We start from the raw sequence: 15,414 nt of genomic DNA on the forward strand, positions 1-15,414 counted from the left end.
GGCACATAACAGACACTGAAAAAAAATTTTTGCCAGATGGATGGATGGATCTGTCTGTATAAGCACTCATGAAAAATAGCTTCTGGATTTCACATTAATTCACAGAAAAGTAGAATAAGTTCTTTGACCACAGAAAGATCAAATGCTTCATAAAGACTTGGCTTTTTATATAACTCACAGGTGAAAACCATAAAAGCATTTGAATTATGGTCGATAAATAGTAATAAGATAAAAATATGTAAAGAAAAACTTTCTTGAAGTTTTAGTTAGAAAATGAGTGCCGTTTACCTTTAGACCTAGAATTCTGAGCAGTTATCACGTAGCCATATACTGCCACCTAGTGGTGACATCTGTAAATATCGCCTGGATTTGGCAACACAAAGCTATTTCTACATCCATTCTTCCATCCATCCACCCGTCCATCCATCCTTCTCAACGCATTAACTAAATCCTGGCCAGGAGTATAAATAGGAAAGAAAAACAGGCGGTAAAGCTAAAATATTTTATTAATAATTTATTGTCAGTAAGAAAGACTGGCTAATGGTCGTTTTCAGTAAAAACCTTTACAAGACCGTTGCATCACAAATATAACAGACACTATAAAAACCGTGTCATGGATGGTTTTGGTTCTAAACAGGTATGCAGAAGGTCCCCTTACACACTTTCCAAGAATGAAAAATGCTGACGATCCTAAAATACAGCAACCCATGTAAGACATGGCGTGGACCCAACCTTTCTCCTCACCCCGTGTACACCGAGAAATGCACGACTACACTTGAAATGTATGAAATGAAATGTCGAAAACTTCCATGGGGGAAAAAAAGAACATCGAGCGAAACCCTGGTTATAGTCAACACGATCGATCAGGGTGCTAGGCCATGACACTACCACCACCCAAATCCGGTAAAAAAAAAAAAAAAAAAAAAAAACATAAACAAACCCCGCCAAGTGTCTTGGGGAGAAAAAAAAAAAAAAATTGAGTTAAACCTATGAAAAATTAAATCTGTACATAACATTTACAAAATAAAAAAAATAAAAAAAAAGGGAGGGGGGAGGGAAGGAATGGGGAGAAGACAGGACATTTAAAATAACCAGATCTATATAAATACATGAACCATGCGGTCAGGATGACGGCGGGACCGATTTTCCCGCCGCATCCCTTGCAACACGGACAAGATGCGGACACCAACCGAGCGCTGGGACGTGTGGCACAGCCGACACCCCGGCTCCGGTGACAGGAGGTGAGGAGACACTGGAAATGGCTAGCGTTTGGGGGTGCAGGGCAGGCAGGGGTACCCCACGGCCCGCCGCAGCTCCCCGCGGCTGCAGAGAACACCGGGGACCGTTCGTGTCACCTCGAGGTTCGCGAAAGTCCAGGCACTTCGGGGGGAGGTGGGCGTCAGACCTGCGTGTGCTGCTGCTGCTGCTGCAGCGGCAGGGCCTCCAGCGGCGGGCCGGTCAGGGTCACGGTCGCCTCCCGGAAGGGGCCGCTGTCGTCCCCGCTCTCGTAGTCGCTCATCATGACCTCGGACTCGGCCTCGCAGCTGGCCGACACGTCGGAGCAGGAGGCCGTGCAGGCGTACACCGACAGCGGCAGGTGCTCGGCGGCGGGGGGGTCCCCGCAGGTCCTGGGGTACCCCCCGGGCGGGTACGGGGCGCAGGGCTCCCCTCGGCACGGGAGGCCCTCTCCGGGGCCCGCTTTCCGAGGTTCCGACAGGTCGTCGGCGGCCGCGGGGTAGAAGCTGGGCAGGTACCGGTCCAAGGGGAACCGCGGGCGCCGGCCCCGGGAGGAGGAGGAGCCCCCGCTGCCCGCGGCGGCGACGGGCGCCGCGTCCCTGGGCGGGTGCAGGGACTCGAACTGGTCACTGAAGTCGGGCGGCAGCGGCGGCAGCAGGTCCTCGTCGGGCGCCGGGAAGTCCTCGGGCGGCGGCGGCGGGAAGTCGCTCTCGATGTCGTAGCCGCCGGGGTAGTAGTCCGTGTCCAGGGAGCCCGGGTCGGCCGAGTACAGCGGCGTCTGCTCGTCGATCACCTCGTAGTTGGGGAACTCCTGGATGTCCGGCAGCGGCACGGTGGGCATCCAGTCCGAGGTGTCCCAGTGGTAGCCTGGGGAGAGGGCAGAGCGGCAGAGGTCAGCGGGTGTGTGTCCTCCCGAGGCCGGGCCGCGGAGAGAGCGCTCGGGGCATCCGACAGCAGAGGGGCCAGCCTCACACACGTGCAGGAGCATCATCCGGAACCCCCCTCCGCTCCCCCCCTTCGCTCCGAAGACACCCCCAACCCCAGCCCAGTTCTGAGACCCGCTCAGAACCAGGCTCACTTCCTAAAATGGGGATGGACTTCATTTTAGGCAAGTGCCTACCATTCAAGGGCACGGTTTGAACAGAAGCCGTGCGCTAGCTGGCATCTAAGACATGCACCTGCTCCCCAAGATCCCCCGTCCTTCAGCCGACGGCCGCCCATGCGAACCCTCGGCTCTCTGTGAAGAGGAGGGGTAGGCCCAGCGCAGGACACATGGAAGACGCTTGGTCCTTCCAAAGAGGTCTCCACGCCAAGCTATCAAATGTCACGTGATCTGCACTAATCACTTGTCATTTAAAAAAAACACTCTTTAATGCAACTCTTTAAAATCGTAAAAGCAATCTTTGACATGCTAAAACGTTAAAAATAAATTGCCTATATAATAATAATGATAATGTAACAAGTTTAATATAGAAAGTGATACTATTTTTCATTAGCCCTAAAAACCACAAGGGAAGTCTGTGAATGCAGGCGTGTGTCAAAGCATGCTTCCAAACCAAGCAAAATGCATACGCTAAAAACGTAACACATTTTCGACAGACCACATCCATTGGTTATGTTTTGAAAGTCTCCTGATCATTTTAGAGACTATCAGAGTATAATAATTTTTTTAGAAAGCCCTCCCAATGTGCAGATAATTATTATTTTTTTTTCCCTCCCTTAGGATTGTGGAATCCCATGGCAGAGAGGGCCAGGCGAGCGGATGGCGTTTGGAATGCAGGGCGCAAACACGCAGGGACGTGGTTACTGCGCATCCACCAAGCGAACAAGGGAAGAAGCTGCCAGCCCTGGGGCCGGTCTCTGCCAATGGTTAGTGCATATCAACCGACAACCGGCATGCAGAAGTCACCTCTTGACTTGCCGAGGTCAGGAGCAGCCAAAGACTCTTTTGGTGGCAGAGCAGAGAGAAAAGAAAACATTCATAATTAAAACAGAAAGACGGCTGGAAAGGCAATCAAGACAAGTACATAATACAAGGCAAACTGTTCGTAATGGCCCGTCAGCCATGTACCATGCCTGTGAGCCGTCCGCTACCCAAACTCCAAACGGCTGAGACACGGATGGAGCACAAATACAAAGGGACATGAGGATGGAGCCAGAAAGATGATCGATGGTGACCTAGCGACTTTGCCAGAAAGCTCAAACACTATTTTCCTTTCTCTTCCTTGTTTCGGCAATCTAAACCTGAAAGCACGGGATTTTGTTAAATGACAGCTTCACGCTGCTCAGAAACATTATGAAATCGCTTTGTCTGATACCAGGTAGCCTCAGGTTACTTAGGTGAAACCCAAATACACCTGAAGCTACATAATACGTACTTAATAAATACAGAACAGTCTTCAAATGTATACGAAAGTCAGAGGTATTCAAGAAGGAACTTAGATACTTATAAGTAACTGAAAGTAAATCTTTCCAACCCACCTCCCCTTTGAGTTATGATTTGATATTTACATTGCTCACCTTCCCTGGAAGGACCATTAGCTACACTTCCTGCTCATGCCACCCAAATTGTGATGACGCTCACTCTTAGCACACTCATTTTATACACCGAACCCAGCAGGAGTGAGAGACAGTAAATCCCAGACTCAGGGCAGGTGCTGTCCCGGCCAAGCCTCAGGCTCTCATCTTTGAGACGAGGGTGGAAATCCCTCAGTGTTATGACGAGGATTAAGGAAGATGAGGCAGGTCAAGCGCTAATTGGCAGCTATCATCTTGATTCTTGCTATTACGAAAGTTGTAGTCACGGGAGAAGTATGGTTACCTTAGTGAGTTTCTAGATGCTTTCTATGCCTTCCACAATGTTCTTAAAACCCATATAATAAAGTAATTGGAACAAATAAGGTTTGATTGATGGTTCTCTTCTAGGAATTTAAATCAAGAACAGAAGAAAACTGGTGGCTCTAAAACATGAATAAGCCACTATTTAGTTAACAGGCATCTATAGAATGTTTTTACAACTCCAGTAAAAATGCAATAATTGCTTTTTAAAAAGGAGACTGACAACCTTTGTTAATAAATAGGCACTCAATAATTATTCCTATTCATAGGAATGTAAATTTTTATATTAAAAAGCTATTTTGATAGAACTACTTCTAAACTTCTTGCCACATAAAGGCAACGCTGGCAGGATCCCCTGAGTGACTTCTGATGCTGTGGAAACTCACTATGAATGACAAAAGGAAATGGAAACACACGACATACACATGTTTCTGCCACGGGCCTGGATGGTGAATATGTACACCCGCTCTCAATGAAAGTCCTCAGCCCCCTCAGAACCACCGGCGGCTGTTTCTAACCCAGGGAGAGGCCCAGGCACACGGCCCTGGCGACAGTCGCTGTAACACAAACACAAGCACAGGCAGGACGACTGTACCTTCGGTCGTCACCGTGCCAGCCGCGGAGCTGACAAGGTGTATGACAGTCACCATGGAAGCTTGTAAAAAGGGACAGAGGGCGGAAGTTAGGAAAATCTTCGGCTCGTCAGAACATAGCGCATGAGACAGGATTTCTTTACCAAGTTCCTACCTTGTAATTTGAAAATGCGAAGCGAACACTCTAAGACAATGTAATTAAGCATGACTCCTGCACTCCTCCTGTTAGTGCTACATCTCAGAGATTTTTCTAATCAAGCTGTGTATTTGTTTTTAATCATAGAAATAGAGTAATAACCACGACATACTGTAATTTGGGGGGAAAAATTAGCTGTCATTTCCCTCCCCCCCCCCACAATTACAATTATGGATCTAATCATGATGAAACAGTCCTTATTTTAACATCTCATGGGCAAAAGACTTCACATTCAAAGAGTAAAATACTTGCTAAGACAATTTTCTGAGTCCACTGAATGAACTCACACAGTGTTCCAGGAAAAAGAAGTTTAAAGAGCTCCCTAATAAGGTAAAATATGCACTAAAAATACCCCAAAGGGGAGGGGGTGGCTTGTCTCTGCTCCGAGTACTCCCAGCAGAAAAATGCAGGCGGCCTGTCTGGCAGTTTCCTGTGTAAATTCCTTGCCATCTGTGTACCCGATTGTTTGAGAGGGTTTGTGCCAAGATAAGGGAGTGAGCACGCATGGGGAGAAGGATGCTCTCAGAGACGTCCACATCCTGACCCTGGGAACCATAACTGTTCCCACTCCCATCTAGAGAGACTTTGCTGGTTCGATGATGGTCAAGAGCTTGAGGTGGGGAGCTTTTCCTGAGTTATCTGTGTGAGCCAGCGTAACCACAAGGGCCCTTCCATGGGGAGAGAGCCTTTCCCAGCTGTGCTTGGAGGGGGCAGTGACTACAGAAGAATGGCCATCGCGATGAAAGATGAAGGGAGAAAGCCAGGCAGGCAATTTGATGCCGAAACTGGTGTGGCTCAGTGGATAGAGCATCAGCCTATAGACTGAAAGGTCCCAGGTTCGATTCCTATCAAGGGCATGTCCCTTGATTACAGGCACATCCCCAGTAGGGGGTGTGCAGGAGGCAGCTGATCGATGTCTCTCCATCATCGATGGTTCCGACTCTCTATCCCTCTCCCTTCTTCTCTGTGAAAAATCAATAAAACATATTTTTTTTAAAAAAAGAAAGAAAGAAGAAAATAGCCCTGCTGACACCGTTGAGCCCAGTGGTCGCCAACCTTTCGGACCTCACAGATCACTGGCTGATGACTGCTGGTTTAGCTTACGGAGACTAATGTTAGACTTCCAAACCTCAGAACTGTAAGATACGTTTATCTTGTTTTCAGTCACTATGATTATGGCAATCTGTTACAATAGCCTAGAAAACTGAAGCTATAGTTTAAGCACAGACTCTTAATTCAGACTTACATGTACAATTGATAATGATATAAATGATGATGAAAATTAAAATATAAACTCCTGGACATACTTCTTTTTTTCTCCCTCACATTGCATTATCTGGCAATTAATTTTTATAACTAACTGGACCATAATTTATTTAAAGTATTTAAGAGTTGTTTTTTTTTTTTTTAAAGAATGTCTTAAGGAAAATAATTAGAAAATAAAGAAAATTCTGAAATGTATTTATAGGAAGCACTTAGGGTTCAAAATGTAAATTGTTACATACACTGACAACTGTAATATTTTAGAATTAAGTGCAATGAAAAAATACTTCTAATTTGTTGTGGTTGGCTTACTCAGCAAAGTATGCTCATATGCTGCATCACAATAATAAACACAGGTACACTTTGATATCATATATAGAATACTTGAAGTCAGAAAAGAATAGAACATAAAATTAAGGTCATCTTTAGTTTGGAAAAGTTTAGTTTGCAATAATCTAATACCCCAGATTTAGAAACAAATAATTATTAGCGGCTTACTTCTTTCCACCAATAAAATACTTGAAATGTTTAAACACATGGCATTTTTGTGCCAAAAAAAAAAACCTACAGTAAACTTTACTCATTCTGGGATTTGAAAGTTTCCACTAAAAACTCACTTTATTGTGTTTAGTGGAACCTGACAATTTTCTCCGCTGGTATGTGTGTTATTACGGCGAAGCCAGTTACCCATGCAATTTACCCTACGGACTGGCATCCCAGAACCAGCTGTCAAACTGTCTTCGTTAGGAAGGTAAGCAAACTTACTAGCAATCTCTTAAACCGTGCCCAGTCAGTACGCTCCGATCCACAGGGGAGCTGGGCCGCAGGGGTGAGGAAGAAACAGATAAAACCTTGTAACACCGAAGGTCACGCTGCAGACCGCCCAGCCTCCTCCGAGGGGCGTGTGAGAGGGGAGGGGTGGAGGAGGGAGGGAGACATGCCCCAGAAGGCTGCCCTTAGGGTTTGGAAAAAGCCCACGGGGCATTGAACACTTTCTGTTGTGGGGAAAAGTCAATACAAGGATGGCCACCAAGGTAAACATTACCTTTCAATTAATTCTACTTTCTGCCCTATTCCTGGAAAAGTGGCCACAAAAGTTCAAATGCCAACCCGCTACACACTTTTTAAATGTCTCCCCAAGCAGATGCTCATGCAAGTATGTACTGGGCGTGAACAGTGGCCCCGAGTGAAACGCGGACACACCCTGTTGTTAGGTCCTGGGTGCACCCAGGACAGACATGGCACCCCGTGATCAGCGCCAGGAATGAGCCAGGAGCCCGGCGCTCCCAGCCCCGCTGACTCACCGTTGTCATCACAGGACTCGGACTGGAAGGAGCTGAGGGACTGCACTTCGGACAGGCTCTCCCGGGCGCTGTACGGGAGGGACGGCTTCTCCTCCAGGGGCTGCTTGGACAGGCAGGGGTCCAGGTCCACCACTTTAGCTGAAGGGAAGGAACGACAGACAGGAAGCTCCGTGAGGGCCTGGCCTGTGTTTTGGTCTCGGCTGTAGCCTGACACAGAGCAAGTGTGGCCAAGACCGCCTGATGCATAGTCAGTCAAAGAACACCGGAAAGAAACATTTGAAAAACAAACAAACAAACAAAAAACCCCACAAGAAACCTATAGCACTTCCTGCAGATGCACAGAATAGAAATGAACCTGCCCATGGGTATCATTAGACAACAGGGGAACTAAAACTTTGTTTTACAATGGTTCCTAGAACTTTTTACATATTTTAAATCCTCACCTGGAAATACGTTTTTATTGATTTGAGAGAGAGAGAGAGAGAGATAGAGAGAGAGAGAGAGAAACATGACCAGGGACTGAACCCACAATTTGGGGAAGCATCCTGGCTGGGAATCTTGGGGTACAGCAAGCATGTCAAACTCCCAACCCACAACGAGTATTTCTGCGGCCCAGCCAATATAACGGCTTGGAAGAAACATTTTGATAAAAATTTCATAACTTAATTTTTATAATATCCTGTTATATATAATTATTAATAACAAACTATAACCTTCATGAATGACTGATTACACTATATCCGTGTTGCATTCATTTCCCTTTCGCACCTTACAACACGCAATTACACCATTTCTCTCCACTAATACCATCAGTGAATATTTTAGCAGCCGATGGCCAGGGCATTAGTCTTGGACTGACTTGTTTGGTGTGCGCAACAGGAAATAGTTGGCTTTCGGAGAACAAGAAAAATAAGTTCATCTGTGTTATGCTTATTAATTTGTGCAGTTATTCAGTGTCTGGCAAGTTAATGTTCAAGAAAAATATTAATTGTTATTAAAATGTTCTATTATTTTTATATTAACAATGGCTCCTTTATTTCCGCCTTCTATATTCAGCATATTTCTATTGAAATAAACCTACATTTCTATGAAAATGGAAGCTTTTTTTTTTTTTTTAATGGCCTACATAAAACTCAAAGCTTGTGTATTTGGCGCGGGTTAGCCTTTGAGTTTGACATGCTTGGTGCACAGGATGACACGCCAACCAACCGAGCCACACGGGCCAGGGCCATGGAGCTATGATGAAAGCATCAATTACATGTCAGGCCATGAATTTAAATACAAGGATGAGCAAAAGCAGGTTTACACGTGTGAATGACCTTCCTTTGAGTTAATAAAGCTAATGTAATAATCATAATCTGCAAGTTGTATCCCTACTTTAGCCCACCCCGTATTGTCACTTTTTCTGATCCTGTTTAAAAAAACTTTACCATACAAATGCCCTCCCAATTTTTTAATCATATAAACCTCTCCCCCCCAAAAAAATTATAGCTGAGGACCCTTATCAATTATAGAAATGAAGTGATCTTCCCAGGCTCACTGGAACATGACCCGATTCCATTCCTGAATTAAAATACGATCACAGCCACAATGCTCGGCCAGGGCCCAGGGCACCCGGAAAGGATTTTCAAATCTTTCCAGGGTCTACGGAGCCTGTCTGCACTGCCAAGGACTCCACACCTGGGCTCGAAGCCCCGTGGCTCGAGGGATGGGGGCAGACTTGCCATCTCACTGTTCATCTCAGCGACACCCGGCGAGGGGGACCCGGTTCCTACCGTCATAGTCGAAGTCCCAGCTGGGCTTCTGGATGGAGTCGCTGTCGGAGGGGGAGTTGGACGGGGGCGGGGGCGGCAGGTTCGGGGCGACGCTGCAGACGGCCACCGCTTTCCGGTGCCCGTGCACCGCCTCGGGGTTGAAGGTGCTGAACTCGGGGTGCTCCGGGATGGCGGAGCCTTCGAAGGAGTTGCGGTCCAGGTTGTTCCTGGAGTCGCTGGGGATGCTGGGCGTGTAGGAGATGGGGCGGACGGGCACCTGGGGCGGGGTGTCCGAGTAGATGTTCTTATTGAGTTTCGAATCGAAGTAGGGCCGGGGCATGAAGGCCGCGGCCGGGCCCAGGTGCTTGTCCTCGGGCTGCGGCGGGTGCTTCTTCTTCCTCCGCCGGCGCCGGACCGCCTTGCGGCAGAGCACGAACACCAGCACCAGGAGGAAGATGCCGACGACGAAGGCGAGGATGCCGATGCCCTCGGCCAGCCCGATGTTCCAGGGCGTGGACACGTACAGGTTGGGGGCCGCGTCCTCGCAGTGCCGCCCGCGGAACGCGCGGCTGCAGTTGCAGCGGTAGGAGCCGTGCGTGTTCTCGCAGAGCGCCCCGTTCCGGCACGGGCTCCCCGCACACTCGTCGACGTCGCTCTGACACCTGCCGAGAGAGAGAGCCGAGGGTGAGGAGAGGCCTTCGAGGTGGGCAGGCCTAGAGCTCTTAGATGTAGATGGCCGCCTGAGAAGGCACATGGACATCTTTTAACTTTTTTTTTTGCAAAAACTAAATGACATACATGTTATTTTCAAAACTTGAATGTCAAGAGCAAAACTCTGGCTATTAAATAATAACAACAATGCCGATGCAAAAACAACAAAATGAGAAATCAGAATTATACATCTTTTAAATTGTCAGCTGAGACCGAGGGCTGAGGGTGTATTCAGTTTCTGACTTAACTTTGTCCAGGTGTCGGCAGGGGCGGGTCTAGATATGTAAATCCAGTAATGCTAGGGCCTAGTTAAGAATGCAAATAAGCTCCTTTGACCCTTTAATAAACCTGCTGCGTGGCTGGGGGGGAGGGGGCGGGTGTCGCTTGCTGCCTCTCCATCAGAGAGATGGCGCCCACCTAGCGCCCAGCTTGATGAATCTGTTTCTGCCTCCTGGTCTCTTTCGTTCTTAATCCCCAGCTCCTCCACTCAGGAGCCTGTCGTTTTCCGTGATGGACACGGAACACAGAGAAACAGCCCCGCGCACTTAGAGACCAAGGACGAATCTGACCCCTTCTTAGGAACATAAGTAAAATCAAACAGGTCACAACCCAAAACACACTACCCCGCAAGGATAACTCCCACCAGAAACCTTCCGGGGAGTAATGAGCCATTTGTGTCAGACGTGGTGCATCTGGGGGAGAACCACGAGGTCAAGCCCACATTGAGCGGCCATGCTGCGAGGATTCCACAGGTGACTGAATCCAACGCATCGGCTGGTTGTTTCTGTTCCGATCCAGACATTTATAATGTGCATTCTGATAGATGGGGAGCTGTAAGCCGTTCTAACAGGCTTAGATTAAATGTCTAAGAAAAATCCTCCCAGAGGGGACTCTGAGAGTTCCATAAAACACGGGAAAAGCTAGAAAACTCGGGTTTCCACTTTAAGTGTTTCTCCCTGTTGAACGCCCAACAGCTCCTCCCACTTACAGCACGGTTCACGTTTGCACCTGCGCAGATTGCCCTGATGCTCCGCAAACCCTTCCTCCGCTAGTAAAATCTTCTGCTGCCTACTCCCATCCTGACCTGGCATAGAGTTTTGACTACTGAGACGTATAAGCAGATATTAAGGATATTAAGTATTGATGGGTCTGCATTAGGGAAGTTATCCTATGAACTAAGAGGACATGACCGGCGGCAACATTCAAGATTACAACCTCGGCTAGACCAAACCCACGTGGGAATACCTAGACGCAGGTCACACTGAAGGCCTGATGGTCAGGGCTCATCTGAACGGGCACTTACGAAGACCATCCACTGAGTCATTTTTTTAAAAAACTGAACTGATGATAAAAAGTCTAAGGTGAAATGGCATCTGGAACAAAATCTACCTCCTTCCAGGTCTACGACAGGCACCTCAGTGCCTCGTTTCTCTTCCCTGGAAAACAGTATCACCTCTCAGGATTATGGTAAGGGTTACGAAAGATAATGAGAGCTGGAAAAGGTTTCCAGATGCCATACAAGTGTCAGTTATAGCATATTATAAAAAAAAAAAATAGCATTATCGCCATCCTCAAAGACAGCAGACCACACGTGTCGGCTTAAAAACCATAATAATCTCACTCATTCCACATTTACTTCCAGCAAAAAACACACACAAAATTTGTTTATACATATCTTGAAAGTATAGAAGTAGGTTTTTCCCAAGAATTATAATATTATATTCATTTGCTCATGTTTTTTTTTGGTGTTTTTTAATTAAGAGCAACACGATGATTTACATCAGGAGCTAATATGAGAACGATCATGCGGAAGCAGCAGTGTCCAAATTACTAGGGTCTGCTGGCACCTGCTAACCCACGTGCCATCACAGAGAGCTGGAAATGAAGTCATGAACGAGGGCCGTTACCTTTCTCCCCTGAAGCCAGAGTCGCACTGACAGACGGCGCCGTCCAAGCTGTCGAAGCAGGTCCCACCGTTTTTGCAGGGCTCATCCTTGCAGTATGGACTGAGCTGGCACCTGAGGAACAAGGAGAGGCGTGAACCGAAGCCTCCTACTACCACCAATGAGTACCGCGAGGCAGAACGCATGGACAAAGGAATGCAGATGTGTTACTTACTCGATCACCTTTCAAACGTCTTTAGATATATAAAGTCTATATATATAAAAGCCTAAGTGACTGTTATGACAGAACAAACAGGAAGACCAGAATTATTGGTCACTGTGATCTGTACTGAGCAGGCAGGCAAGCGGTTAGGGGCAAACAATCAAGCAGGCAAGCAGGTAGGTGAGCGGTTAGGAGAGGGAGCAAGCGGTCCAAGATTGCAAGAGGGATGTCTGACTGACGGTTTAGAGTCCCAGAATGTGAGAGAGTGCAGGCTGGACCTGAAGGACACCACCCTTCCCTCCAATGCCCTGTGCATGAATTTCGTGCACCAGGCCTCTAGTTAACCTGTTAACTGGGGAGTTCCCTTTTTAATTATGCAATCTGTAACGGGCGCATACTCTTTCTCTAGGACGTGTCAGTATGTCACGCCCGGAGGACATAATTTCATATTATTATTTTTTTATTTATACTTAATTAAAGTAAATGAAATATATATTTTTCATTTATTTAAATATAAAGCACAAAGGAAAATACAAAATTACAAACAAATAGAAAAGAATACCAACAAAAAAATGGAAACATCGAATTAAAAAATTATAAATTTTACAAACAATTATAAAGATTACAAAAAATATATACCGTCCCTCTCAGGGCGCAACATATATTTCAAGAATGTATTCATACGTCCTACCCGTTCCCGATATTGTTTACGTTTGACGTATTTATAGGTCCCGCTCTGTTAACAGGTTAATTATGAAAGCTAAGAAAGAAGAATGCACATACCTCTGTCCAGTGTATAACCCTCTACACTGGCAGACGAAGTCTCCATTGTCCACCAGGCAGGTACCGCCGTACAGGCAGGGGTTGGAGGCGCAGGGATTGACGCTCACCTCACAATGGGTCCCGATGTACAAGGCGTTGCATTTGCAGTAATAACCTACATCAGCATGAGGGGACAAAAACGTCCTGTCACTCAGAAATTCAACCTACACGTCTGAGGGCATTGCTGTTGTTTTTTTACTTTTATGTTTAGGTGAAGGCTTGTTCTCTAAGACCTGTAAAAGCTGGGACCATCCCCATTCCCTCTAGGTAAACCCTGTGCAGATCCACAAGCCACTGCTTGTTTCGGTAAAACCAAAACACAAAGAACGAAGGCGAGAACTCGTCATTAGCTTTAGCTCATCCAGATGTAAGGTAGGACTGGGCCGAGCACACAGGACGGGAAAAAGGTAATCCTGTATCTGAGTGGCCATTGGGTGGACAACACTTAGTACTTAACACTGCAATTTATTTGCACTCATTCGCGTGTATGGATTAAATGAGATAGCAATAAGTGAAAAAAAGTACTCTGAAAACTATAAACTACCCCTTTCAGAAAGGCAGGTTTCGCATTTGTATAAAGGAGAGAGATGAACGGCAGACTCATCTGTGAAGACTGCGGCGGTGGGAACTGCGGAGGCCGCTTCCAGCCCTGGTCTTTGGAGAAGACACAGGACCGCACTTCCCAGGGCACCTCTGGTGCTGGCCGTAGCCGTGGGACTCTCTTTGGCCGCAGAAACATGCCATTCGGGCTCGGAGCTGGAGAGCCACTGTGCGGTCTCCCAGCTCCCTTCCTCCTGCTGCTGCGGTGATTTCAAGAAAATGCCTCTCTCTGCCCCGCCCCCGAGGACAGTGGTTCAGCCTCCTCGGACACGTGACGGGAGCCGCGGGCACTCTGTTCCACGTGTTGCTGTGGGGATAACCTGGCCTGCTCTTCGCGTCCAGACCACAGACCCATTCCAAAGAAAACAGCAGAAAACCACTCGATGACAGGGCTATTCTGATTTCTGCTCCATCCCTTACACAAAGCTCTGTGCATTGAGCACAGGGACTGTCATTTTCATAAACGCGCTATTACTGGTAAGCGGGCAAATGGGTCTAGGATGCAGAAGCTGGCCTCCACTGGGCCAGGGCTTCAGGACAGGGATGGCACACTAAGGCCTCTGGGAAAGCAGCTCTCCCACTCACAGCTGGCAGGACCGCAGCCCCTGAGCTGGGCCATCGAGTGAAGGGGGCACACAAGGCGAACTAAGTGGTACCCCTTCTAAATGCCGCCGGGTCAATGTCTGGGTTTGGAAGAGAGTTCCGAATTAGCTGTGGTCCCGGGTGCGGGATGAGACGTGACTGCAGGAGCCCAGCCGGCAGACACCGCTCCTGTCAGCCTGGCTGCTCTGCTCTCCTGTTTATAGCACATAGGCCTCAATTCCTACCCTGATGCAGGACCTGACCATAGGACTGGAATAAAGAGGAAACACAGCCCTAGCTGGTTTGGCTCAGCTGGTAAGGGTCCCAGGTTCGATTCTGGTCAAGTCACATGCCCACGTTGCAGGCTCAATTCCCAGTAGGGGGCATGCTGGAGGCAGCCAATCACTGACTCTCTCATTGCTGAAGTTTCTCTCTCTCTACCTCTCCTTTCCTCTCTGAAATAAATGTTTTAAAAATAAATCGAGGAAAAACGAAACCACATGGAACATTTAAAAGCTGACGGCATCGCGAAGCCTACCTCCCGCAGGTGAGGGGCTGCAAACGCCTCCGTTCTGGCAGGGGTTGCTGGAACAATCTTCCGTGGCGGTCAGCACGCACCCCGGAGACACGTCCACCCAGTCCTCGATGTGGGCGTAGCTTCTGGGCTTGTGATTTAGCGGGAGCTCCTGCCCATTCAAGTAGATGGAGTCCATGCAGCCCCGGAAGCCGTTCCCGACCTGGGGGCTGCGCCCGGGCCCCGGGCCCTGCTGCCGGACGTGGCCGCCGAAGAACACGTGGTTGTCCAGGTTCAGGGTCTTCAGCGTCCCCGGGGCCGTGCCGGCCGCGGTGTGGACCTGGTCCAGCACCAGCCGGGCGTAGTTGCCGTTCACCTCCAGGGACACCGCGTGCCACAGCCCGTCGTTGACCTGGATGCTCTGCACGGACACGATGCCGGGGCCGCTCCCGCAGTCAAACTTGTACTGCAGCCTTCCGCTGTGAATCTGCGGCGGGAACGGGGACCGCTCGAGTTACTCTCCCAGAATCCCCGAGGACAGCCTCCGATCAAACATCTGGAGGAGGGGTGTGTGGGCAACTGAAGGCAGAAACTTCTGTTTGCCCACATACCCCTCCTCCAGATGCTTGGGCTTAAGTATTCCAGAGGCTTTGGGTTTAAGCATTACAGACCCCATACTCCAGATGTCTGGGTCTAACTAAGCATTACAGACCCCGTACTCCAGATGTTTGGGTTTAAGTATTACAGACCCCATACTCCAGATGTTTGTGTCTAAGTATTACAGACCCCATACTCCAGATGTTTGTGTCTAAGTATTACAGACCCCATACTCCAGATGTTTGGGTTTAAGTATTACAGACCCCATATTCCAGATGTTTGGATTAAGTATTACAGA

The 15,414-nt window shown here is 48.0% G+C and overlaps 1 protein-coding gene across 4 annotated transcripts in view; it reads right to left on the reverse strand.

Moving 5' to 3' along the window:
* Positions 1–488: 488 nt before the first annotated feature.
* The window catches only part of FAT1 (FAT atypical cadherin 1), a 122,485-nt gene continuing 107,559 nt past the window's right edge, over positions 489–15,414 (reverse strand). For 3 of the 4 annotated variants that reach the window (XM_084877692.1, XM_084877693.1, XM_084877691.1), the window contains exons 22-28: positions 14,544–15,006; positions 12,785–12,938; positions 11,803–11,913; positions 9,206–9,846; positions 7,431–7,568; positions 3,146–3,181; positions 489–2,103 (exon numbers count right to left, since the gene is read on the reverse strand). In XM_084877692.1, coding sequence (XP_084733818.1) covers positions 1,400–2,103; positions 3,146–3,181; positions 7,431–7,568; positions 9,206–9,846; positions 11,803–11,913; positions 12,785–12,938; positions 14,544–15,006 — 2,247 coding nt within the window. In that variant the 3' untranslated portion in view covers positions 489–1,399. The remainder of the gene's footprint in view (positions 2,104–3,145; positions 3,182–7,430; positions 7,569–9,205; positions 9,847–11,802; positions 11,914–12,784; positions 12,939–14,543; positions 15,007–15,414) is intronic. The other variant, XM_084877694.1, reaches the window with a different exon arrangement.

The sequence above is a fragment of the Pipistrellus hanaki genome (genome assembly GCF_964339955.1).
Source record: "Pipistrellus hanaki genome assembly, chromosome: 3".
Lineage (NCBI taxonomy): Eukaryota > Metazoa > Chordata > Mammalia > Chiroptera > Vespertilionidae > Pipistrellus > Pipistrellus hanaki.